This window comes from Semicossyphus pulcher, unplaced genomic scaffold (assembly GCF_022749685.1).
Source record: "Semicossyphus pulcher isolate SPU_LCO1_2020_fin unplaced genomic scaffold, fSemPul1.0.p SCAF_2, whole genome shotgun sequence".
Classification (NCBI taxonomy): Eukaryota; Metazoa; Chordata; class Actinopteri; order Labriformes; family Labridae; genus Semicossyphus; species Semicossyphus pulcher.
Genome location: NW_027211693.1, coordinates 18,955,855 through 18,980,968, shown reverse-complemented (window position 1 = coordinate 18,980,968; position 25,114 = coordinate 18,955,855). Strand labels below are relative to the sequence as shown.

At 42.7% G+C, this 25,114-nt stretch overlaps 1 protein-coding gene across 1 annotated transcript in view; it reads left to right on the top strand.

Annotated features, from left to right (window-relative positions):
- chrna8 (cholinergic receptor, nicotinic, alpha 8) overlaps positions 1-7,673 on the top strand; it is a 35,584-nt gene extending 27,911 nt beyond the window's left edge. Inside the window, exons 5-9 of the mRNA XM_069669405.1 lie at positions 2,795-3,042; positions 3,971-4,165; positions 4,749-4,835; positions 6,744-6,853; positions 6,971-7,673. Coding sequence (XP_069525506.1) covers positions 2,795-3,042; positions 3,971-4,165; positions 4,749-4,835; positions 6,744-6,853; positions 6,971-7,594 — 1,264 coding nt within the window. The 3' untranslated portion in view covers positions 7,595-7,673. The remainder of the gene's footprint in view (positions 1-2,794; positions 3,043-3,970; positions 4,166-4,748; positions 4,836-6,743; positions 6,854-6,970) is intronic.
- The last annotated feature ends 17,441 nt before the right edge of the window (positions 7,674-25,114 follow it).

Here is a 25,114-nt window from a genome sequence, read left to right as displayed (position 1 = left end):
TTGGGGTAGACAGTAGCTCGGAGGTAGACGGTAGCTCTTGGGGTAGACGGTAATGCTTTAGGATAGACAGTAGCTCGGAGGTAGACGGTAGAGCTTTGGGGTAGACAGTAGCTCTTGGGGTAGACGGTAGCGCTTTGGGGTAGAAGTAGCTCGGAGGTAGACGGTCGCGCTTTGGGGTAGACAGTAGCTCGGAGGTAGACGGTCGCTCTTTGGGGTAGACGGTAACTCTTGGGGTAGACGGTAGCGCTTTGGGTTAGACAGTAGCTCGGAGGAAGACAGTAGCTCTTTGAGGTAGACGGTAACTCTTGGGGTAGACGGTAGCTCTTTGGGTTAGACAGTTGCTCGGATGTAGACGGTAGCTCTTTGAGGTAGACGGTAACTCTTGGGGTAGACGGTAGCTCTTTGGGGTAGACGGTAGCTCTTTGGGATAGATGGTGGCTCTTTGGGGTAGACGGTAGCTCTTGCGGTGGACAGTAGCTCAGGGGTAGGTGGTGGCTCTTTGGGGTAGACAGTAGCTCTTTAGAGTAGAAGGTAGCTCTTTGGAGTAGACTGTAGCTCTCGGGGTTGACCATAGATCAGGGGTAGACGGTAGGGACTTGGCTTGGGAACCGAATTACCCAACTGCTCGGGGCACATGTCCATGTGCAGACCCCTCATTCTGACATTTCTCCAGTAATGCATGTCCGTAGGGTCCTATTTGTGCATGTCTGTATTTCCGGCCTTTGTGTGTGTAGCATGTTTGTGAAAACAGAGTGAAAAAATGTAATTTCTCTTCAGAATGAATACAGTATGTCTTCATCTTCGTCGTCTTCAGGCAAAGGCTTCTTCTAAAGCTCTGGCCATTGTGTACACTCCAGCTAGAAACTGGTGAAGTTGAGAAATGACATCTACGGCTATCAATAAACAGATACCTGAATATGAATGCAGAAAACAAACCTAAAAAAAAGCTCAAGCATTGTCAGACTATAGCAGAGTGGTTCCAAGGTCGCGTTTTGGTCAACACATCTGCCTCTTAAGCCGTTTTCCTTCATGCTACCACAGCCTGCTCAAACCTGATTGGCCAACAGATTTTTAGTCAGTTACCTTCATGTAGGTTGTTCAGAAGTGAGGATAAAACTTTGACCCGAGTGAAGCAACTGAGAGAAAATCCAAAACCCATTTCTGGCTGATAAAATGGCCTGTTAAATATTAACTAGGACATTTCATTAAATTGCATTTTTAGTTTCTCTGAACAAGGATAATTCAAAGTAAATATAGTTCTGAGTCATATATTTGAGCTTCTTTGCCAGATATTATGTTTACAAGGAAACATACTGGAAGACACCGGCTGAACATTCAGAAGTTCAGCACTTTGCCACCAGCACTTTCTCTAAAAGTGAACACTGCAACGACACCGGAGGAGCAACTCTTCAATACTTAATTAGAGTTCAACTGGAGTGTGAGAGCTGAAGGTTAGGTGCTCCAGGCATTTGCTTTGCCTTAACTGTCTGTGCCGGAAAGTAATGTTTGCTAACCCAAGACTTTCATAGAATACAAAGTGTGTTGTTGTTGTTCTCGTCCTGTTTAGCATGGATTTGGCCTCTCTTGCAAGACCCTCACACATTAAATATTTGAAGCTTTACTTATTCAAAACCAGTCCATGGCCGCCCTGATATCATTCCAACAGGCTCCAAATTGCAGATCACTGAAGGAGGCATCTGTGGTGTTTTCTTGTTCACTGCTTTGGTTCCTATTGCTGCATGTTATGCATTACAATGGAAGTTAATATTTACTTTTATGCACCCTGGATTTCATCTGGGTTTTAACTGTGGACTCGGGGATTGGAGTAGCAGGCCTCCACAGATGGCAAGGTTTATATATATCACATCAGTGCTCACTTCTGTGGCAGGTTAGGATAAAATAGCAAAGAGTCTGTCACACTTTTTCAAGTATAAACAGACTGACTTATTTTTTTCTTTGTTACAATGTGACTTTGTAAAAGGGGGTCACTCCTAGTAATGAATAACAGAGAATTATTTTGTGAATACGTAGCTCCCTGTGGCTTTTACAAATCTCTATTGGGAGTTTCATGTCATTGTTTCGCTGTCAGGTTTGCAAATTTACTGCTAAAAGCTAACCAGCCGTGTTACATACCTGCTCATTACAAAACATTCAGGCACAGTTGGAGGTCAGCTGGTTTGCATAGTAGAGAATTGAAAAACTGGAGAACAAGACATTTCCTGCAGGAGTGGGTAGAGACCAAAAACAGAGATAATAGAAGGTGGACATTGGAACAAGCAACTTTATCATAAATTTGGAATACAGCTGGTTTATGTGCAAATGAGTGCACCATATTAATTTAAAAGTTAATGGATGATATGTCAATGTTGTGTTAATAACTGCTGCCCCAAGCCAAAAGAACATGTAATACAGGTTTACTGTTCTTTAATTTGATGTCTTATCGCACCAACTAAATTCTGTTTCTCATTCTGTAATTTCTTCAAAAAAATGAGCAGAATCTTGTATTTTGGAACAAACAACCAAGATGGCACAATAACCCTCCTGTGACTTCTTCTGTTACACTTTCAGATTTATTCACCAGTTTATTCTATAATGAGCCTGCCTCCCACTCCGCAATAGTATAATCTAACAAACCCATTCGACGTAATTGCCAGCTAACGCTCGCATCGTGTTGAAACCAATTAAAAAGGCAATGAAGACATTTCAGAATGATCACCTCCAGCTCGCAGCACGTTGATGCAATCTTTTAAAGTTCACAAAGCACAAACCCATCACTCTGTTATCCTCTCCTCAGTGCGGACGAGCGGTTTGATGCCACCTTCCACACCAATGTACTGGTGAATGCGTCGGGTTACTGCCAGTACATTCCCCCTGGTATCCTGAAGAGCACCTGCTATATCGACGTGCGTTGGTTCCCCTTTGATGTGCAGAAGTGTGACTTGAAGTTTGGCTCCTGGACGCACAACGGCTGGCTGCTGGACCTCCAGATGCTGGATGTGGACACATCCACCTACATATCCAACGGGGAGTGGGACCTTGTGGGTAAGAGAGGCACATTGTTTTTTACTGCAGGTGCAGCCACCAGGATACCTGGCTGTACTTCTGAATCTTGGTACTTGGTACAGAAAGTATATTTTAACAGACAAACCCAGTTCTGTAGTCGTCTCTAAAGATTTGAACGTCTGAGTCCTGAGATGAGACGAAAACAAACTTTGAAAACAATTGTTTGAGGGTTTAAAAAATATGGCACAACAATATCTGCTGTATTCAGGCTCCGTAATAAAGTGAGGTACTCCAACACCAGTCTCCTTAAGTCAGTTTATTAACCATTTTTGTATATTTATCAAAGCCAACATGAAGACATAACTGACCTGGACAATGCTTCAAAGGCTTTCCTGATGGGACATCATTAGATGGTTGTAGCTGGATGAACTAGAAAGAGCAGAGTCTTTGGAAGACCCCCCCAGTGGGCTGTTTCCAGCAAGGACAAAGTAGCAGCAGATCTGTTTGCCTGTTAACCTTGGGAGGCTGTGCTGCGTTTGATTATAAGATCAATCTACCATATAGAGGACTTTTGGGATATAGCATGTTCAGCTTGGACGTTTAGCTGGAAATGGGTGTCAGACGGCACCAGATGGTATGTAATAAGAATTTTTGACACACTGGCAGGTGTGTTGCCGGAGCAGATGTGAGAGCAGTGAACCACATCCCCAGAGTTGCAGTTGAAGGTGACATAATTCAGCTACCAAAAAAAAAGATTAACTGCAACTCAGATCCAACCTTATCAGGGTTAAGTAAATCAATTGATCCAATCAAGTGGACACCTCCCTCGAGTAATAGAACCATTACAGTCTGATCATTACAGAAATGTATCTGATAGTCTAATAGTAAAGCTAAAAGTTCAACTTGAGTCACTTTGTAAGTCCTCAAAGATCTTCCTGACCTGAATGTGTGTGTGCTCCTCTCTCAGGTGTCCCAGCCAAGCGCAATGAGCTGTATTACGAGTGCTGCAAGGAGCCCTACCCTGACGTGACATTCACGGTCACAATGCGCCGCAGGACTTTATATTATGGCCTCAATTTGCTCATCCCCTGTGTGCTGATCTCTGGCCTGGCCCTGCTGGTCTTCTTGCTACCTGCAGACTCTGGAGAAAAGATCTCTCTGGGTGAGCGGAGGGGGCTTAAACAAATACACACACATATTCCCGACATGAAATGAGTTACAAATATGTGTTTTTGAAAGGGGAATTTTGTACAGGAGCTTTAGAGTGTTGAAGGTTTTTAAACAACATAAGCAACATAAAAAAATGAAGGTGTTGAAGCTTACACAACTATACACCAACACATAAACACATTAGTTATATATGCACACATATTTGTCTACAAACATGTCCTTATCAATCATACAGAAAGCCATGAATACATGCATGTAAAGTCACTTTGGAAAAATTGAATTTCAAAATAAGAGGCTTGCCACTAAATCCTCTTCTGTCAGTGCCGGTGAGTTTTGATGAATAGCTGTCTGTAGACGAGCAGTCACCAGTTACAGAGTCTGAGGGGTTCCTGGAGCTGGTACCTACCTTGGACACGTCAGAGGGACCAGCTGCTGATAAATGGCTGCAGTCATGAGAACCTAACTGATTACATACATAAGTAATTACAGGAATGATTTCATAGTCCAGTGACCCTGATCGCATCATTATGTAAATGCTCATGTTCTCACTATCTCTTCTATATCTCCGTCTGCAGGCATCACCGTGCTGCTCTCGCTAACCGTCTTCATGCTCCTGGTAGCAGAGATCATGCCTGCCACGTCCGACTCCGTTCCTCTCATCGGTGGGTTTAATTTATGTGTTTGCATGTAACATATTAAAGTGTTACATCAAGGAGTTGCATGCCTGAACATTAGCAGTATATCTCCCCAGAGCTACCTCATACTGTTACTGCTTATGTGTGTTTACAGCTTGTGAAAAACAGAGGGGAAAACCTCCTTTGAGAACTTTACTGTAGTATCGATCAGCACATCAGCACACAGGCATTTCTGACCACTCCACAGTAACTGCTTAACTGTCCCTCTGAGCGTTTCCTGCATTTCCAATAAACACCCATGATATAAAACATGCATTAGTTATTGCTTTCAAAGTAGGCCAATTGCCTGACTGCACCGTATATACTGCATACGGTCTCCTGAAAAAATAATAAATAAAAACTTGTGTTTGTGTGCGGTCGTACTTTGGTCTGAGTAGCCCGAGGGCGCCTATACATCACTCACACTTCCCCTGGTGGAGTGTGAAGTAAATTGGGCGGCCAGAGCTAAAGCTGTCAGCAACATTAATAGGCTATGAAATGATTCTCCACTGGGCGAGAGAGGAAAGAAAGGTCGAAGAAGAAGAGAGGAAGAGGTGAGGAGATGAGTAACCTTTGGGCTAAAACTCTCCCAGAGAAAAACTTCAAAGGCTTTGTGTAGAAAGTCTGGAGGCAGACGTGTGTGAGGGTGTGTTTCGAATCATAACTGAATCCCTGCATGTAACATGTCAAAGTGAAATATACCGTACATATCAACTGCACATTCTGTCCGTGTAAGTGATGTAGCGCTCATGCTGAACATGGTTACCACTACATCAACGTTTGAGAACGGCCCTCGCTGACAAAAGATTGATAAAATGCTTCATCAATAGACTGATAAATCTGTTTTTTTCATCCTCATGACCTCAACACAAGGCCGACCGGGACATGTTTAGTAGCCTTGTTAAAATGACTCATGCCCTCAACAACACAGTGGCCCAAATGTGTGTATGAGTTACTGTATTGTAGCTGCTCGCACTCCAATGTAAATATATAAATCAAGTTCAGCTGCCAAAATCAGGCTGTATGTCTTTTTAATCAGAACTTAATCACCTGATCAGCATGGTGTGTTTCATTTAGCTCGCTTAGACTTATCTTATCAGGTTCAAGACCCTTTTAAGTTTAGAGATATTGTATCTATAGGCAGCCTATCTCTTATTGTTCCTCCAAAAAGAGAGAAAAATCATTGAGCCAAATCTTTTACCACTGTTTTCTATTTCCTGCCTCTCCTCTCTCCCCAAATTTTTAAAAGCATCCATCTTTCTTTTCAATGCTGTAACAAATAAAGGGCACAATGCCTGTCCAAGTTTGACTTTGCTGGCTCTGCAGCAAAGTCGTGTAGTCGTGTTCAGCTGTTAGCCCTTCTTTGTTCAGTCACAAGCAAACAAGAGAAATGAGGGCAGGCCCTCAGATATGTGTTTGTGTGTGCACATGTTTGGAAAGAGCACAGTGTTCAGCTAATGCTCCTCCTTACTCTTGCCTCGTGTGGGTAAAAACATCTCTCTCCAGGACCAGCACTAATCTCTCTCTCTCTCTCTCTCTCTCTCTCTCTCTCTCTCCTCCATGTTTTTGGGGTTTGTTTGCCCCTATTCTGTTCAGTCAACATTTTCTGCACAGATTCAATTTCCTATTTTTGAGTGTATATTTCCCCCCTTGGCAAACTTACAGTTTTCACAGTTGATCAGATTTGCTTTCCTTTCATGTTTGGGTGTGAAATCAACCTATATTTGGCATAAATTCAAGCTTCATGTTTTACCTGTTACTACATTTAAATGTGACCACATGGTAAGTCGAAGAAAAACATTTAGACAAGTAATAAACTCCAAAAACAAGTATTAAAATGCATGACTCTGTAGCTGTGACAGCATGTTCATGTTGCTGTTTTTATGCTCTCTGCAGCTCAATACTTTGCCAGCACCATGATGATTGTGGGGATGTCTGTGGTGGTGACCGTTATAGTCCTGCAGTTTCACCACCATGACCCTCAGGGAGGCAAGATGCCCAAATGGGTGAGTGACAGAGACTGATTTAATCAGAAAATCCTTCTATTTCCATTGAAAACATTAGGTACAAATGTCTTGGCTTTGTGTTCCACTGTCCCTTTCTCTTTCTCTCTCTCCTGTCAGGTCCGTGTGGTTCTGCTGAACTGGTGTGCCTGGTTTCTGCGGATGAAACAGCCCGGTGAAGAGCGCAAGCGGCCGGGGTACAAGTACCGTCCCACCACCCAGCTCCACTCCAGCACCAGCTCCATAGAGATGGGTGCTGTACCCAGCCTCAGTGTGCCCCTCTCACAGACTTCCTGCCCACCTTGCCCCACTGGCACCTCTAACGGTTCCATGAGCCTCTACTTCAGCAACTACCACCCCATAGAGAGCCCACACTGCCCGCCCTCCAGCGACTCTGGGGTAGCATTAGGGGGACGTGCCCACGGCTCCCCTTGTGATGATGCTGAGCCACCTGGAGGAGTAGGCAGCGGTGTCGGAGGGCTGGGGTTGGGGGTCGGAGCTGGGATGGGGGTCAGCATCCCCCCACCAGAGATCCAGCGCATCTTGGAGGAGGTATCGTACATAGCTCAGCGCTTCCGGGACCAGGACGAGGCTGAGGCCGTCTGCAGCGAGTGGAAGTTTGCAGCGGCGGTGGTGGACCGGCTGTGCCTGGTGGCCTTCTCTCTTTTTTCCATCATTTGCACCTTCACCATCCTCATGTCTGCACCCAACTTCATAGAGGCTGTTTCCAAGGACTTCACATAGCTGGTTACAGCAGCTAGAGCGGGGGAAGGAGGACGATTAAAAGATTAAAGATAGAGAAGAGATTAAGAGCGGAAGTGGACTGGGGGGAATGAAATGATGGAGAGTGAAGTAGGTGGTCCTCAACCTGCAGCCTGAACACCCCAATGGAAAAGAGGTGGGCCACTAAATTTAAATATTTCTGGATGCTCAATAAGCTAGTAAACCAATTAGGCAACAATCTATCCACGAGTTATGAACAAGTTATAGGAAAGACATCTTTATTTACATATGTTTATACTTTATAAATATGTTGTCCCCCTCTGTCTTGATGTCAGAGACAAATTAGCGGTTACCGGGGAGACTACAGGCAAAAGGTTGAGAACCACTGGGACAGGAGAGGGGAGCAATGTATAGATCTTTTTTTACATTGAGTGAGATATCAATGAGAGGAATATAGTGTGGCTGCTAATAGTCTTTACCCTGACAAAATTGTAAATATCATTGTCTTATCCGCAGTTTAAAACCAGCTTTATTTCCTGTACAGTGACACATACAGCATCACTGTCCCGCTCACTGCCTCTTCTCTGTCCTGACTGTAGCTGTCCTGTATGTGTGTAACTCCACACCAGTTCATACACCGACTGTTCACCTTCTGAACTCATAATCAGGACGTCACTGACTGTTTTTTCTGAGGATCATCCCCGAATAATGTTTGAGGCAGCGATGAGGAACCTTCAGGTGGTGTGCTTGGTGAAGATCTGGATGTGAACCTGCCGTTTCTTTTTTGTACACAGCTGTTTGCAGGATGCATATTGATGAGGTGGTTATGTATTTGTGACTATGATGATGAAACTTTGTAAACCTTGTTTAAGTACTGTTCGGTAAGTTTCAGTAAGTTTAACTCACTGCGAAGTAATATTATGTCTTTGTTTAAATAAGCAGGTAGATAAAGCTGGGTAGCAAGGCCAACATGATTGTTACATTATATATATTACATAAGTCTAAAAGGAAGAGGGCAAATTCAGACTTGGTGTATGCTGTGCTCTTATTGCTTCCCATTTGACCTTTTTTGTTACTCATTCAATTCTCTCTTCTTTATCTCTTTGCTGGTTCTGCCCTCTGTGTACATTTGTAGCGTTCTCTAAAAGGACAATCTCCTGCTTCCTTTCAATTGGTTAATGTTCTACCAATCTCAGAACCCATCAGCTGTAGTCTGATGATGATGTAGCCTCTGGGGACAACGAGGAACATGTCGGGCGTGTCCGGTTTAGCCAGCAGTTAGACTTCCTTTTTCACGTGCTGCATTGTTTACGGTCCAGTTAGAAACCTGAGAAGCAACCGTGTGTTCAGATGAAAAGTGACCCTCCAGATATGTCAGCAAATTAAATGCCATCATTTCATTAAATCCCCTGGAGGAGCGCTCGTTCATCTCTTACTGGTGAGTCTCAGTTTTACTGTTAATACTAAGTTACACAGAGGCTGTTTTTCTTGTATTTTACTTTAATTAACGGGTCTTAACTTCGCCGAAATTTCAACATCATGATGCAGATTAGTAAAGAGTAAAAGTACAAGCTCCGTAAGGTCTGTCCATAATAAAACTACTTTTAAGATGCTCATTCGTTGAATGGATGTCAGATCGATCATCTGATGATGCATTCAAGGAAGTCGGGAAATCTAAACGCTGACACAGAGTCAAGGGGAATTTATCTCAAGTTGAATATTTGATCTAGAACGGATTTTTAGCTGAACACACATGCAGATGTCTGTTTATAGAAATTAATAAGAAGCTAAATCGTTGTCAGATAACGCTGATGGGAGCCGGGATGTCATTACGGCGCATTATGTTCCACCTGCTTTTGCTCTCCTCAAGGACTATTTTTCCTGTATACGCCGCAGCCTGCTGATACGTGATTGGTCAATATTACTCGGACTACGGAAGCATACTACAAACAGAAGCAGAAACACTTGCCATCCCTAAAATCCACGTCCCTGCCTACAGATTCTACATTTCTGTGTATCTGTAAATAGAGATTAACGTACTACTGACTCAGTAGTCACTGCAGGCTTGAGAGAGTTTCACTACCAGACAAGAACTCGTCATTGTTGGTTTAAATGAGACGTTTCACTCTGAATTTTGATGTTTTCTCTTTCACTTCCTTTCACAGAGCATTGAACATAAATTGACACAAGTGTAGAGGTATTTTCTTTATATGATAGTAGAATTGCTCAATTAGGATCATTTTGTTTTGCCTGTTTTTTTTTTATTTAAAATAATCTGTAATGTAACAAGAATATTTTGGGAAACATTATGTTGTATCCAAAAAACACTGTGTTGACTGGTATTTACTGGTGTTTACCAGTAACAAGAAATGCGCAGACGTCTCTTACAAGTCATCAGAGTTTACTGAAGGAAGCAGATCAAGTGAAAGTCTATCTGCTTTTAAATTACCTTTATAAATGTAGCTTGAAAAGATGAGCAGGCGTTTGTTCTTGTTGGATTTCACTGTACATAAATGGTCACTGAAGATGAAGAGGGCTTTGACCTTTGAACCCTGGCAGTAACCAGAGGCTGGACTGCCAACAGGAAACTTCACACCCCCGTCTACCACTGTATCACTGGAGATCATACTGTAGATTTAAAACACTGTCAGTAAGTTTCGTCTGTGTTTTTTAGACTTAGTTCCACCTCCACCTCCCAGCCACCTCTTCTAGTTACATCACTGGTCTCTGTACTCGTTTCTCTGTTATTCAGTGTGAGTATTTTTGCTCTCTATGTTAATAAAAGTTTATTTATTCTCTGTACATCAGGCTCTGGATGGATCTGTGGGGCTTTAATGTGGAGGGAGGGGATTTGATTGGTGCAGTCTCAGAAGAAGTTGCCAAAAGGTGCAGAATTAATTAATTAGGAAAATACAAAGAGAGTTGGACTGATTAATAATAACATAATCCCTATTTAACAGATGTCTGCACACGAATCATCTCCTGACAAAAGCCGACAAGTGCAGAGATTGAATGTCGAATTTAAAGATGAGCGCATCCACAAACAACATCAGCGTCACTGATAATTTGGAAGACTAATGAGACATTAAAGTGTCGGGTGTTTGTGTCACACAGGGCTCTTAATCTCCAGCTTTTATCATTGTGATGTATTCACTGTGTCGTCATGTTTAATGGGACGGGATGTGCTAACCTTGAAAGGAAGGAGAGAAGTCATAAAATCAAGCAGGATCCATTTGCCTGAGCAAAGACGGGTCAAACAGTTACAGGATGCGGTCAGGACAGGACAGATACTACAGTAGAAATTCTCTTTGGTCTCACATATGGAGGGGAAGTCATATTAATGGGAGATAAAATCGAAGCTGAAATTTGCCGCACACAAACATAACATGCGAGAGGAGGAATGTGGGGCATGTTTCTCTTCTGTGGTCGAGGAAATAAGCTCTGATGTCTTTTTTGTGTGGCCAACAAAGCTTCCTCTCAACTTCCAGTTGTTTGATGTTTTGTGGATGAGCTCCAATCGTGAAGACAGCAGAGCGCACATCGCAGGCAGAATGGCTGGTGCTTTAATTCCTTTAAGGGAAATAATGTTTCAGTTTAGTATGCCTGCAGACTGTGGGGACAAAACAAAACCTTAATTAAAGGTAATAAGGAGTCACAAGGATCTTTTCTTTTAAGTGGCTGAACTGCAAATAGAAATTAAACTCCATTATCTTTTTTTTTCGTTTTATAAAATTAAAGTAATAAATTTATTAATTAAAGTAGTTAATACACATTTACGTAAACCAGCTAAGACTAAATGATACCCGCCGGACAATCACAGTAATGCTCAGCACAGCCAATGCTCCTCATTTTGTATGTGTGTGTTTGTTTAACATACACCTGCCTAATATTGTGTAGGTCCCCTTTTGCCGCCGAAAGAGCCCTGACCCGTCGAGACATGGACTCCTCTAAACCTCTGAAGGTGTGCTGAGGTATCCGGCACCAAGACGTTAGCAGCAGATCCTCTAAGTCCTGTAAGTTGCGAGGCGGGGCCTCCATGGATCGGACTTGTTTGTCCAGCACATCCCACAGATTGGATCGATGTCTGAGGAATTTGAAGGCCGAGTGGACACCTTGAAGAGAAATCATCCCTGAATCATTTTTAGTGTAGCCATCACAATTTGGCCCTCGTCAAAGTCGCTCACATCTTTATACTTGCATATTTGTCCTGCTTTCAACACATGACAAAATGTTCACTCGCTGCCTGACGTATCCCACCCACTGCCGGTGCCATTGTAACGATATGATCAATGTTAATCGCTTATTAAAGGGGCGTGGTGATTAAAATGAGTGAAACAAACCATGACAGACGCAGATGGATGACGTGCCGCTCATGGGCAAAGGGCTACGCAGCAAACTAATTCATATAACAAACTATACGTCAAGATATTGATTGGTAGTTAACTCAGCTGTGATTTGGACTGATCGCACATGAAACAGATGAGCAGCAGTACAAGTTATGCAGTGTTTTGTTAAATACAATTGCAGCATTACACTGGGGTGCCATTTGATTTAACGCACTGCTATGTCTGGCCAAGTTCTGTGGTTATGGAGGGGGTGTAATGTTTCATTATATCTGAATAACTTCGAAGCAGGAGAGGATGAGAAGTTCAGGTGAAAGCTGATTTTATGACATTAATTCAAAATGAAAACTGGTTAAAAACATAGACAGATAAATTGTGTACACTTGAAAAGGTCTGTTTAAGTGGAAAGACAGAGACTAACTGGTAGCAGCCATCAACACATAAAGAATATTACATAACCGAGGATAAACAGAGAATCCCAGCTAAAGACTAGATTATAGGTTAAGGGTAGCAAGTTCGTGACAGAGAGTGATCTCTCGCTGTCCATATGTCCATATATTTGCGTGTGTGTGCGTGTGTGTGTGTGTGTAGGTAGCTCTCGAGGCATTTCACTGAAAAACCATCCGCTTCTTTATATCCAGTGTTAAAGGTTAATCCATCTCTCTCAGTGTTTCTGCATGCCCTGTTTACTTTCTGCTTACCTTGGCTACGCCCTTGAGGTTTTAGATTGTGCGTGTGCATGTGTGTGTGTGACAGCGTGTGAATTAAACTTTTTACTTGCACTGAATCTAATTCACTGCAGCTAAGAAACAGTGCACAACCTCACCAAAGCAAACCAATTTAGAGGCTGTGTCCGTATTCACACAGTCATGCAAAGTGTCTCTTGTTGGCTAGTGGTGCAATAATGTTTTGTAGAGTAACGGCAGAAATCCTGATACAGTGCTGCTCCAATCTTTCTCTGTCGACATAGAATCACTGTGAATAACTCTGCAAAGCAAAGCCTCACCATATATAAAGATTAAAATATGTCTGGATTTATTCCAAAGATGGGACACAAGATAAAGACAATCTCTGTGCCATGCGATTTTGTTTTTGTGACTCTTTACACGCCTAAGGGTTACACAATGTTAGTTGTTCTTAAAGCCTGAAATAATCTGCTGTAAATCAGAACAAGCATTGACACACTTAGATTACAGATTACACATTTAAAGCAGCAGAAAGAAGCGAGAAAGTAAACAGCCACAGAAACACCAAGTAAGCGATGTAGCAGGGAGGCAGCATCCAGAGTGAAAAATGTATGGATGAGATCCTAAAGATTGCATGGGTGAAAAAATATATATTATGTGTGTAGAGGGCATGTGTGCGTGCTCAGCTGCTGATGCATCTGTTTCTCGCCTATTTGTTTGGCACAATATGACAGAGGAGTCTCTGGAGCAGGACTGCACTGTGGGCCTTCACCTCGCTGTTTATTCACATGATGAATACAGCAAGCAATCACTGCAATGTCTACAGAAAAGGAAAAAATTAGTACATGCTCATCCTCAATCTCTGAACCCATCGGCTGTTGTCTGACGACGATATAGCCTCCGGGTACAGCTGTCGGGCGTGTTTAGTTTAGCCAGCAGTTAGCGATAAACAACTTCCAGTCAAGGCTTCCTTTTCCATGCGTTGCATTCTTTACAGTCCAATTAGAAGCAACAGTGTGTTCGGAGCAAAAGCAAAGTGAATTTTGCTCCTCTATATGTCAGCAAAAGAAATGCCGTCATTTCTTTGTTCATTACATCCCCCAGAGGAGCGTCCGTTCATCTGTTTCTGGTGAGTTTCAGGTTCACTGTACATATTAAGTTACACAGAGGCTGCACTCTGGCTCACTTCAGCGGTATGAACCCGAAAAAGTGATTTACTTTAATTAACTTAAATTAAGTGAAGTTTCAACATCATGAATCGATGCAGATAAGTAAAGAGTAAAATAGAAGCTTTGTCAGGTCTGTCCTCAAGAGGACACTACTTTTAAAATGCTCGTTTGTTGAACGGAGGTCGGATCTATCTGATGCATTCAAGGAAGTCGGGAAATCTAAACGCTGAGCGGCTTTCGTGACGCAGCATCAGACGAATTTGTCCCAAGTTGAATTTTAGATCTAGAGCAGATTGTTAGCTGTCAGCATGCAGACGTCTGTTTACAGAGATTAATAAGAAGGTAAATTGTTGTCTGATGACGCTGATGGGAGCTGTGATGTCATTACAGTTGATTACGTTCCGCCTGCTTTTGCTCTCCTCACGGACTGTTTTTCCTGCATACGCCGCAACCTGCTGATACGTGATTGGTCAATATTTCTCGGCCTACAACCGTAGTACAAACTGAAACTGGAACACTTGCCGTCCCAGAAATCCACGTCCCTGCCTGCAGAATCTGTAATTCAGATTAGTACACACTTAACTTGAGTTGTTTAATTAATTCAAAATTAATCTACATTACGACTCTGGTCATTTTTTAGAGCTGATCTGATTCATCAAACAGTTGCAATGGCGAAAGAAGTTGTGTTTCAGATGTAAAAACATGCATAGCATTGATTTAGTATGACTGTCGCAAGCCTGAACACAATAGTGTTTGTCATGAGGGAGAAGCCAGATGTTCTAAATCCGTTTGAACCTTGAAATTATTCAGCAATTGGGGGTATACACATCAGTCACTCATCACATTACACACAGTTTAATTAGAAATCTGTTCACTCTTATTTTCCTCTGGGACATATGTGTGAATTTCATCAGGGAGCGGAGCACAGCAGTGGTGAGAGGTTGGAGGCACAGGGAACACACGACTAAAACACATTATGCACACTCAGATGCACACAAAATGAAACTGCCATCACACATACAACACTTTTTATCTTGCTGTGATCATATTATGTCACATTTAAGCTGTTTAACACTTCCTTATTGCTTATTGGTGGTATACATGATCTAAAGAATAAACAATACTATGTAGATGTAAAGTATTCTTTGGCAGATTAAGGCCCCGATGGTAAAATGATGCAGCAAAATAAAGTGAAATTCTGGAGGAAAATGGTCTACACAGATGCAGATAGAGTCTTTATCTCATTCTGGGAACTTTTCACCCTTCTTCACACTCTTCATTATGTTTTGCATGTCTCATATTATGTCTCGCATTATGAAAATTAGATAATAGTCTTGGGGAAAACAAACCATTGGAACAGATGCATGTACCCCAATCTCATCAACACTGCGTGGTATACAGAGCAAACCCCCCGTGAGGACAGAACAGCCCTGCTGCCAGACTCCACCGCTAATCTTCAGCGGCTTGAAATATTCAGCCAGACATCCACAGTCGAGAGGCTTCTGAGATGACAACATGTGAACAAGTGTTGTTGTTGTGTTTGTTGTTGTTGTTGTTTCATATCAGGCCGAGCTGCAGGAAGCTCTGATGTGTGGATTTGATGACACAGAGCCTAAGTGGTAACGAGGCAAAGTGCAAGACAGGGTGTGTTGATTCCTCACATACACACATGCACAAAATTGCAAGACACACACACACAAACATGCTTGCACACCATCAACATAAACGCGTTCACACACACTGTGCACGGCCGGGGGTCTGAGCGACACCAGATTGCATGTTCAGGGAGTGTCAAACGGTCAGACTGCTGAGCTCAGCGTGCAGCTGATGTATGCCTCACAGGGAATCAAAAAGTTATGAACCAAAACAGAGACACTTTTCTTCCATTTCTACATGGTTAATATTGCAGCTGAAGCAGGCGATATACTGCAGGTAGATTATTTTGAATTCCAAATCATATACAGGTCAAAGGAGCAGAAGGGCAAAGTAAGGAAAGGGCAGGTAAGTAATGAAATCCATAAAATAGTTATGGGTTGAAGCTCAGCACTTATTAGCTCTTATTACCATCCAATATGGAACCGACCTTTGTCTGCCAAACTGCAGGCCCAGCAAAAAACATGAAGCTAAGGTGGGTTGTAGATGGGAGGAATTGTCCAGCCAAATGTAACTAACAGAAAAACATCAGCCTGTATCTCCTCTCTTGCTCCCTCTGCATATTAACACTCCAGTTTTAATCAATCCAACACTCCCACAACCTCCTCTGGGTTTGAGTTGGGAAATAACCCTGCTGGACACTGCTGCCACACCAGATGATCATGTTTTCCCGCCTTACCCTCCAAGTTGGCCTGCCACCTGTCTGGTCTCTCACCTTCAAACACTATTCACCTCTCAACATTGCCTCTTGGTTGGTTGGTCCATTGGTCCACAACTAATGGATTGATCGTCAAGAAATGTGCAGTCATGGTCCCCAGAGGATGAAGCTTTCTGAATTTGGTGATCTCGACTTTTAATCTTGTTCAACAGTGAGGTTGGCATTTGTGGTTTGGAATGTATTTAAGGGATTCACAATTAAACTTGCAGCGGACATTCACATCCAAAACACTTAGAGGCCTTTGGAATTATGACTCATTGGACAGCAGCAGATCAGGTAGTCAGGTATCAAGACCTTCACAGATCATAAAAGCGGTTTTATTGATGATGTGGCCCTGCGGACAGAAGCATCAGATCACAAAAAGCTCCTTTGTGAGTTTTTACTTACTTCACTTACAAATGACTTTGTCTTTTAATTTGGCGGACTAGTTGTCATGTCTCCCTCTGGATGAATTGTAATTGCTTCGGTGATCCCCTAATTTCTAAGTGAATAAATAAGCTTGTGCAATACCTTATAACAACTTTCTAAAAAAATGAATTACATTGCCATTAGCTTTTCCATACTTTGTGATTAGATTTGATTAGCAAATGTTAGCATTGTAACACTCTGCTGGACATGGTAAATATATTACCTACGCATCATCAAGTTGGCATTTTCATTTTGAGTATAGTAGCATGCTTACGTTAGTCAAAGGACTGTTTTCTCCAAATACAAGCTGTGTCCCACTTCAGGGGAAGCATTTCAAAGGACTTTTTGAAGTCCGATTGAGGTTCCAATTTCAAAGGCTCCTTCAGAAATGGCGCACAAATGTGTCCTCCTTTTCCCAGGCAACGAAGGATTTATCGGGTGCATCCTTTCGCGGCCCAACGTATCCCGAGATTCATTGTGCGCCAATTCATATGAGATAGCGGACTCTTAAACGGCCGAGGAATACACCTTTAAATGTTAAAGTGTTTGGCTTCAACTCAATCAAATAGCTAACAATACAAATATTAAAGATAATTAAAGAAGCATTGAAACAAATTATCTTTAAAATAATAGGTTAAGTTACACAACGTTAGTTATGATAGCTAGTTAGCCCACTAGCTACCTGTTTCTAGCCAACAGGAGCTGCATTTGGGGACACAAGGGTAAGGTTGGGAACACCTCGTGACACAATCAGGAAATCCCCGGCTATGAAGGACTCATCCTCCATGAGCCGCGTCCTACAAAGGATGCATCCCCCGAATTGAGACACAGCTACAGCCTCAGAGGGCTGCTAGCATGCTAGCAAGTTGCCAGCATATAAGCTAGCTGTGCTCTCTAAGTACTGTCTCTTCTGTTAAGTTCGGGTCTTGTTTTCCACTGTCGTCTATGTCTTTTTCTGTCCGTTTGATGGGCTATTTTTCTCTTTTCTCTTCTGAAACTCATTTGTTGTTTTATATTTTTCTGTCTGTGCTGTGCGCTGTTCCGTTTCAGTGTTTCATTAAGGCATTTTTTAATCAATTCTGTCGTGACACTTTCATTACTGTAATAAGCTGTGATTCATTTCAGTGGGTGGGAAAAAGGGACAGCCTGAATGCTAATGTGACGCATCACCAAATTAGAGAGCAGCAGCGGGGTTGGCTGGACAGCGAGTCCTATCATCCATCAGTCTTGTCTCCTCTCACTTTCGTCATTGTTTTCCTGACGGAGCAGAGCACTCTTTCCTCTCTGTGGGCCAGAGGTCTGCATAACTGTCTACTTGGCTCCGTCTGCAGGCTGGAAACAAAACATGGGTTTTATATGTGAGAAGTGTAAATCCCCCTGAAGAGATATGGCATGCAGTTAAATGAGTCAAATGATATTCATATTCATGGCACACAAAAACTAATGAGTGCATCATTTTCAAATACGTACAATGGAGCCTGCCAAGTGATGATCCTGCCAAGTTTCAAGGACAACCACAGAGAAAGCAGACTTCTGAAACAGTCAAGAGTGTTACAACCAAGATTCAAGCATAACCAAAAACCTAAACACTATGAAAACAGCTGAAGGAAGCCTTTGAACTTTAAGCTGGGAAAGATGCCACAGCCAATCACATCAAAGCGATTAAACAATCTTCCATCTAATATTGAAGCTATTAGTTCCAGTGTGTGCTCAGGAGCTCTGGGGACACACTGCAGGTCACACTTTTTATGTCTGCATTTAAAGGAAAGGAACCGCTCTTTTATTGTGAAATAAAATGTTCTATAAAAATGACAGGAACAGCAGGGAATGTGATTAACCTTCCCAAAGACAGGCCTAAATCCGGAGAGCAAACATGCACATGTATAAATATCGCAACTGGAAAACAAGCAAGGATCCACAAACAAACTAAAACAGTACAAGCATGAATCTCTCTCTTGCAGCAGCGAATATGAGATGATGAATGAGCCATAATCCACAGGCATAAAGTAATCTGAGTGAGTGTGCATTTGGATTATCAGTCTGGAACTAATCTGAAACACTTCTCAAACTGGTTGATTAAGGGGTCATGGAAGAGCTTCAGCCATGTGGAGATGCAGTGTATCAGTATTTTCCTCAGTGTTGTGAGGATGAATGGAAGCAGAAGATTTGTCACTGAGCTTTTAGACCCAACAGGTGCGGACCAATATTTGTTCAGCTTCAGCCGGATATCTGTGGCAGCAATTTAAATTCTAGTCCTGAGTTTACCTCATCTGTCAGATGTCAAGCATGAAACTTTTTCCTATTCTCATTGGCTGCTATTTGGAGTTCCTGTGAGGGCTGCAACCGAAAAGTGTCAGTGTTACTTTTTATCATCATGATGAATATGTGACAGCTGTTATGGCAAGTCTATTTGCACCCTGATCACATAGGATGTGCAAAATCCACTTTTCTGTTGTCTCTATGTTCTGTCAGTCTTCCAGCTGAACCAATAAATGTATTTATGGATATAAATTAAATAGATTGGCATTCTGGGCTTTCTTAGACATAATCTAACACACTATTGAATGGATTACCATGACATTGGTACAGATACCAGTAGTGCACGTTTAATTCTAAGGACGCTGTTGATTCATTAATATTTTAGCAGCAGCAGGTTTAGATTCATCAGATAATTTGTCTAATACCTCAGATTACAACCACACACCTCTACTGCTATATATTATATAGGATATATTCCCATCCACCTTGGTTGTCCTTTCTTCAGTTTCAGTCAGCTCATGTTAGCGTTAACGGGCTAAAATAAGATGGTAAACATGGTAAATGTTATGTCTTCTGAGTCATTGTGAACATTTTAGCATGTTGATATTAGCATTAGCTAAAAAGAGACTTGTAATAAGTGAATTAAACCATGTGGATACCGTGATTGAAAAAGTTTCAGGAGGCCCAGATTTCCTTCACCAAGTAAGATGAAACTCTCAAGTGCTGTAAAGAAACTATAAGAGAGCTACATATCAGCTATAGAGAAATAGGTTGCTTTGTCATGAGGAGATTGTATTCTGATGTATCAGTGTAACAAAGTTCAGCTACAGAGAGAAGTTCAAACACTGACATCTGACATTTATAATTGAAATTGTAACTTTTTTCAAAAATGATTTAGCAATATCCTATGACCCACCCAGTATCCCTACAAGGGTAAAGAGAGGGTCCACTGGTCAGGACGGAATCAGCATTGTTCTTCCTGTATCTCCTGATTGGTCAGAGCCTCCTTTCCAAATACCCTGAAATAAACTTTCCTTCAGAGGCTGAGTAGTGTGATACCCCTTTAGTTGGAGCACATCCTCTGGTCACCCCTTTTTTTAAAATGGGAGCCACCCCCCGGTCTACCATTTCACAGGCACTGTCCTAGATCTCCACACGACATTGAAGAGGCATGTCAGCGAAGACGGCCAAATAGTGTCCTGAGCTTCAGCATCTCAGGGAGAATCTCATCTACACCTGGCAGCTTGCCACTGAGCAGCTTCTTGACTACCTTAGTGACCTCTGCCAAACATATGGGTAAGGCTTTCCCCTGGATCTTGGAAACTCCGGCTCCTCATCAGAGGAAGTGCTGGTTGGGTTCAGAGGAGTTCCTCAAAGTGTTCTCTCCACCAATCAACAATATCCCAGTCCAGGTGAGCAGTGCTTGTCCAGTACTGAAGCCAGCCTGAGCCAAGCCCTGTTTTTCCCTTCTAAGTCGTCAGTTTACCAGAACTTCCTTGAGGCCAACCAAAAGTCCTTCAACATAGCCTCCCAGAACTCCTCCACACCAGGTTTTTGCATCCAATCTTTGGCCATGGGTTCATTATGGCCAATCCATGGAAGATCCCCAGGAGAACTATTCAGTCCCTAGGCAGAACCCTTTTCAGGACTCTGCCCAGAGAATCCAAGAAGGCGGCGTACTCTGAGCTCCTATTTGGTGGATAGGCAAACAACAGTCAGGGCCTTCATATGCAACTTACAGTCGTAAAGAAGTGACCCTTTCATTTCTTGGAGAGAACTCCAACTCAGTGGCACATAGCTAGGGGCTTTTGAGTATCCTCACACCTGCCGACTGCCTTTCACCTCAGCCTCAGGAAAAGGAGAGAGTCCAGCCCCTCTCCAGGAGTTTGGTTCAAGAACCAGCGCTGTGCATGGATGTGAGCCCAGCTATATCTAGCTGGTAATGCTCCACCATCCGTAATCGCCGTAACTTTTGGGTTCCTATGTTCCGAGAGCCTGGGGATCATAAGCTTCGGGCTGAAAAAAGTTTATTTCACAGGGTAGCTGGGCTCAGCCTTGTGAGGAGCTCAGAGATCTGGAGGGAGCTCAGATGAGAGCTGCTACTCCTTGGCGTCGGAAGGAGCCAGTTGAGGTGGTTTGGGCATCTGATTAGAATGCCTCCTGGACTCGTCCCTTTGGAGGTTTTCCAGGCATGTTCAACTGCGAGGAAAGCCCAGGATAGACCAAGAGCTTGCTGGAGGGATTATATGTCCCATCTGGCCTGGGAACACGTCGGGATCCCCCAGGAGGAGCTCAAAATCTGTGCAGGGGGAGAGGGATGTCCGGGCTTACTTGTTTAGCCTGCTGTCAAAGTGACCCCCCCCTTCGGATAAAGGGTACAAATAACCTCAGCTGCAAATTCTAACAGAACACAGACTCACACACTTTGCTGGAGAGCATAAGTGATAATAAACGCATCAGTACGGAAATACACAAATTTGCACCCATGCATGCACAGTCTTCACAGGGAAGATAAGGGTCTCAGCCTTGTGTCTGTCCTTTTGCTAATGTCCCATATGTGCTTGTTTGGTTAGAATTAAGCCCTTATGACACTCTGAATTCTCTTCAATGAGTCATGAAGTACGAAAGCATCCTTCTGTTTAAATAGAGCATCTCAGTCGAAGGAAAAGCCATCCGTAAATAGAATTTGTGATATAATCAGTTTTGTTACAGTCACTACATTTAATTATTTTCTGTTATTTTGTATTCAAGTGTAATGTGCTTTTTTCATGCATGTGTACTGAAGTCAGTGATTCATTTCCCAGAACACATTTTCAACAAATCCTGTGGTTGGTTGTGAGCTTCAGCTCAAATGATGATTTGAATGAAAAGGGTTTATGTGCATTCAATAACTGCAGATAGGTGGCTATACTACTTTCAGGTGTACTGAGGCTACAGTGGTGATTAAAATGCCTGTTAACATTGGGTGAAGGAAGCCCCTCTATCTTTTTATTTTCAGTTTATTAACATTTGAAACTGTACTCGAGATACAGGTAAAATAACAAGACATCATATCACCCGTGTTTGACTATATGTAACCCTAAAACGCCTACAATGGGCATGTCAGCACCAGAACAGGACCACGGAGTGATGGAAGAAGGTGGCCTTGACTGATGAATCACGTTTTTACATCATGTCGCTTACCTGGGGAAGACATAGCACCAGGATGCACCATGGGAAGAAGGCAAGCCGGTGGAGGCAGTGTGATGCTTTGGGTAATGTTCTGCTGGAAAACCTTTGGTCCTGCCATTCATGTGGATGTTACTTTGACATGTACCACCTAGCTTAAACATTGTTGCAAACCAAGTACACCCCTTCATGGAAACGATGTTCCCCAATGTCAGTGGCCTCTTTCAGCAGGATAATGCGCCCTGCCACACTGCAAGAATGGTTCAGGAATGTCAACGAGTTCAGGGTGTGTTGACTTGTCCTCCACATTTCCCAGATCTCAATCCAATCGAGCATCTGTGGGATGTGCTGGACAAACAAGACCGATCCATGGAGGCCCCACCTCGCAACTTACAGGACTTTAAGGATCTGCTGCTAACGTCTTGGTGCCATATACTGTTAGGTCGGAAAAATTTCAAAAATGTACCCCCTTGAGCGCTGTGTTAACACATCTGTAATTATGCCCACAAAACCTACAGAATGAAGTGACCTGTTGAATAATGAGATGGTCGGAATCATTAGTCCCGTGTTACGATGGATTAATACATAAGAGAGTTTAAGCCAGGTTACTCAGATGGATCCTACTAAAGAGTACAAATATTCATAAAGGTAAGATAAGTTCAAGGCTGCGAAGTGAAAAACAAACTCCATATAAGGAGTTCCTGTATCTCCCAGAAAGTTACAGATAAGGCCGCATCCCTGCAGCACCCCAAGAGTGGGAGGCAGAGTAGGTGAGAGCAGGGAGGATCTTTATTACAGGGTGTTGACCCCGCTGATTGGGTGGTGGTGGGCATGGACTTGTCCCTCCGCCAAGGACAAGGGAGCGGCAGTCTAAACCGTCGCTTCCCTCCATCAGTTTTAACCAATGATTGAAGCTTAGCTGCCAAGGCTAATTTGCATCACATGCAGCACACATAGAGTATATAAAGCACAAATGTATTAGGAAAGGTTATCTTGTTTTGGGCAGCTGAGTGCAGCTAACTGCTTGCAGACTGCAGTGAGCCAAACAGAAAAGGTCCTTGTACAAGCATTAATTTTCTCAGCAATTTCAATAAATAGATGTGTTTATTGTACTGAATCGTGGTAGTCCTTTTCTGAAATTTTGAACACCTGACAATACCTCAGCACACCTTCAGAGTAGTGGAGTCAATGCCTTGACGGGTCAGGGCTGTTTTGGTGGCAAAATGGGGTCTGACCAACAACAGACTGGGCTGAAAAAGCACACACATCATCAAATGTCTTAAGATGTCTTAAGGATTGAAAAAAGACAAAATTTAACAATGTAATATCTAAGATATATCCAACAATCTCTGAAATAAATCTTCAGAGGAATATAACCATTTTGTTTTTTCAAGAAAAGGTTTAACTGTCACGCAACAGCCACTGTTTCTAATATAGGAAAAGATTTATATAATCTATTCTCTCTGCTTGAGATCTGCAGATAGAGCTCGAATTTAAACCTTGAGAGTTGTTGATTCATATCTTTATTCCTGGTACTTTATCTTTGCTACACTGCATCAGTGCTGTCCCGCCTCATTAGCTCAAAAGTGAAATGCAGTTTGAGGATCTGGCGTGAGGTTTTGCATTGGCTTTGAATTTTATGTGACAGTCGAAAAAGCAACCTATAGACCTTTTTCACAGGCATGGTTAAAGGAGTTTTATCGCCACCACGAAAAAGAAAATGGAGAGCCAAAGTTGTATTAGATGTAAGAGGACAACATTGTCTGAATAACCAGTGAAAGCATGAAAGATGATAACCTTCTTCCACAAAATCCCCGTTCTTATCTCTCCTCTGGCTTTGTGGGCTGACCTGATTGTTGCAAGTCTAGACACTGTACAGGCACAAAGGTATGTTAGAGTCCCTTCCAAGAACACTTGTGACATTAGGGGAAAATGTCTTCTTTCATGTAGCAGGCATGAACCTTGTAACCGCAGGCGCACATTTGGAAAAATAACCATAATTTTCTACATTAAACGTTAAAACTACTGCTCTTAAATGTATAGTTAAACCTATTTACATGGATGTTATGCCTGATAATTAATATCTACTTCACCAATCTTGTTGTCTCTTGACCCACAACCTCCACCTCTCATCTCACCTCCTCTCCTGCTCTCTATCATGCCTCATGTGACATGTGTGTGTATTGTGACCTGTTTTATCTGTCTCAGGAGAATAAAGACACAGCGCCAAGCCTCCCCAGACTCCCCTTCCAGATTGCAACAGGAATAAAATCGTATTGATTTTTCCATCAATGTACCAATATGCTAGTAAAAGAAACGATCGAGAGCCTCCACCTGAAAGCTGTTAACCTTGTTTTCATGTTTCATGATCTATCACCACAAAAAGAACATTTCAAAGATTGTCGCTTTTTATTCTACTCTTCGCCTAATGAGTTGAGACGACTGTAAATGAAGGACAACAAGGCAGCAGAGACCATGAATTAGCCTTGTCTGGAGCCTGTTGTCTCCTAATAGGAGACATGGGGGTCAGGAAGGTTGGTGCTTAATGAGGAGCTGTAATAGTACATGAGCAGTTCCAGGGACACATGACACTTAATCAGGGCCACGAGGACAGGACAGGACAGGACGAGCCTGGGAGGAAGTGACCTTTACAAACGTCAATGGATTCATTTTCACACGGTTCAACAATGTCTCTTAACGCTCCGTCAGAGGATTCCAAAACCCGTCATTCAGAGCTCTGTTCACAATAACAGTTTTTCTCAAGTGTCAGTGTCTCCTTAATATTCAAGTGCGCAAGGTTGCTCTCGAATGCACAGGGAAAAGACAACTCGGAATGGTGCTCACATTGCAACCCAGTTTGTTTGTGGCTCTAACGTCACTCACACATGCATACCAAAGTAAATCTTCTGGTGACGCCTGCAGTCATGTTTGACTTGTATCAACTTAAGATATAAAGACAGCAAAGGGATGTCAGTATTTAAAGTAGGCTGCTAGAAAAACTAAAATGTTGGGAAGCGCACAGAATTTAGATCAGGAACAGTGATTCAAAATATCTACAGTGAAAAAAAGCAGTCCCCCCGTATAATCTGAATGATGTTTGTGGAATCAGAGACCGTGGAGGCAGCGTACTACAATAT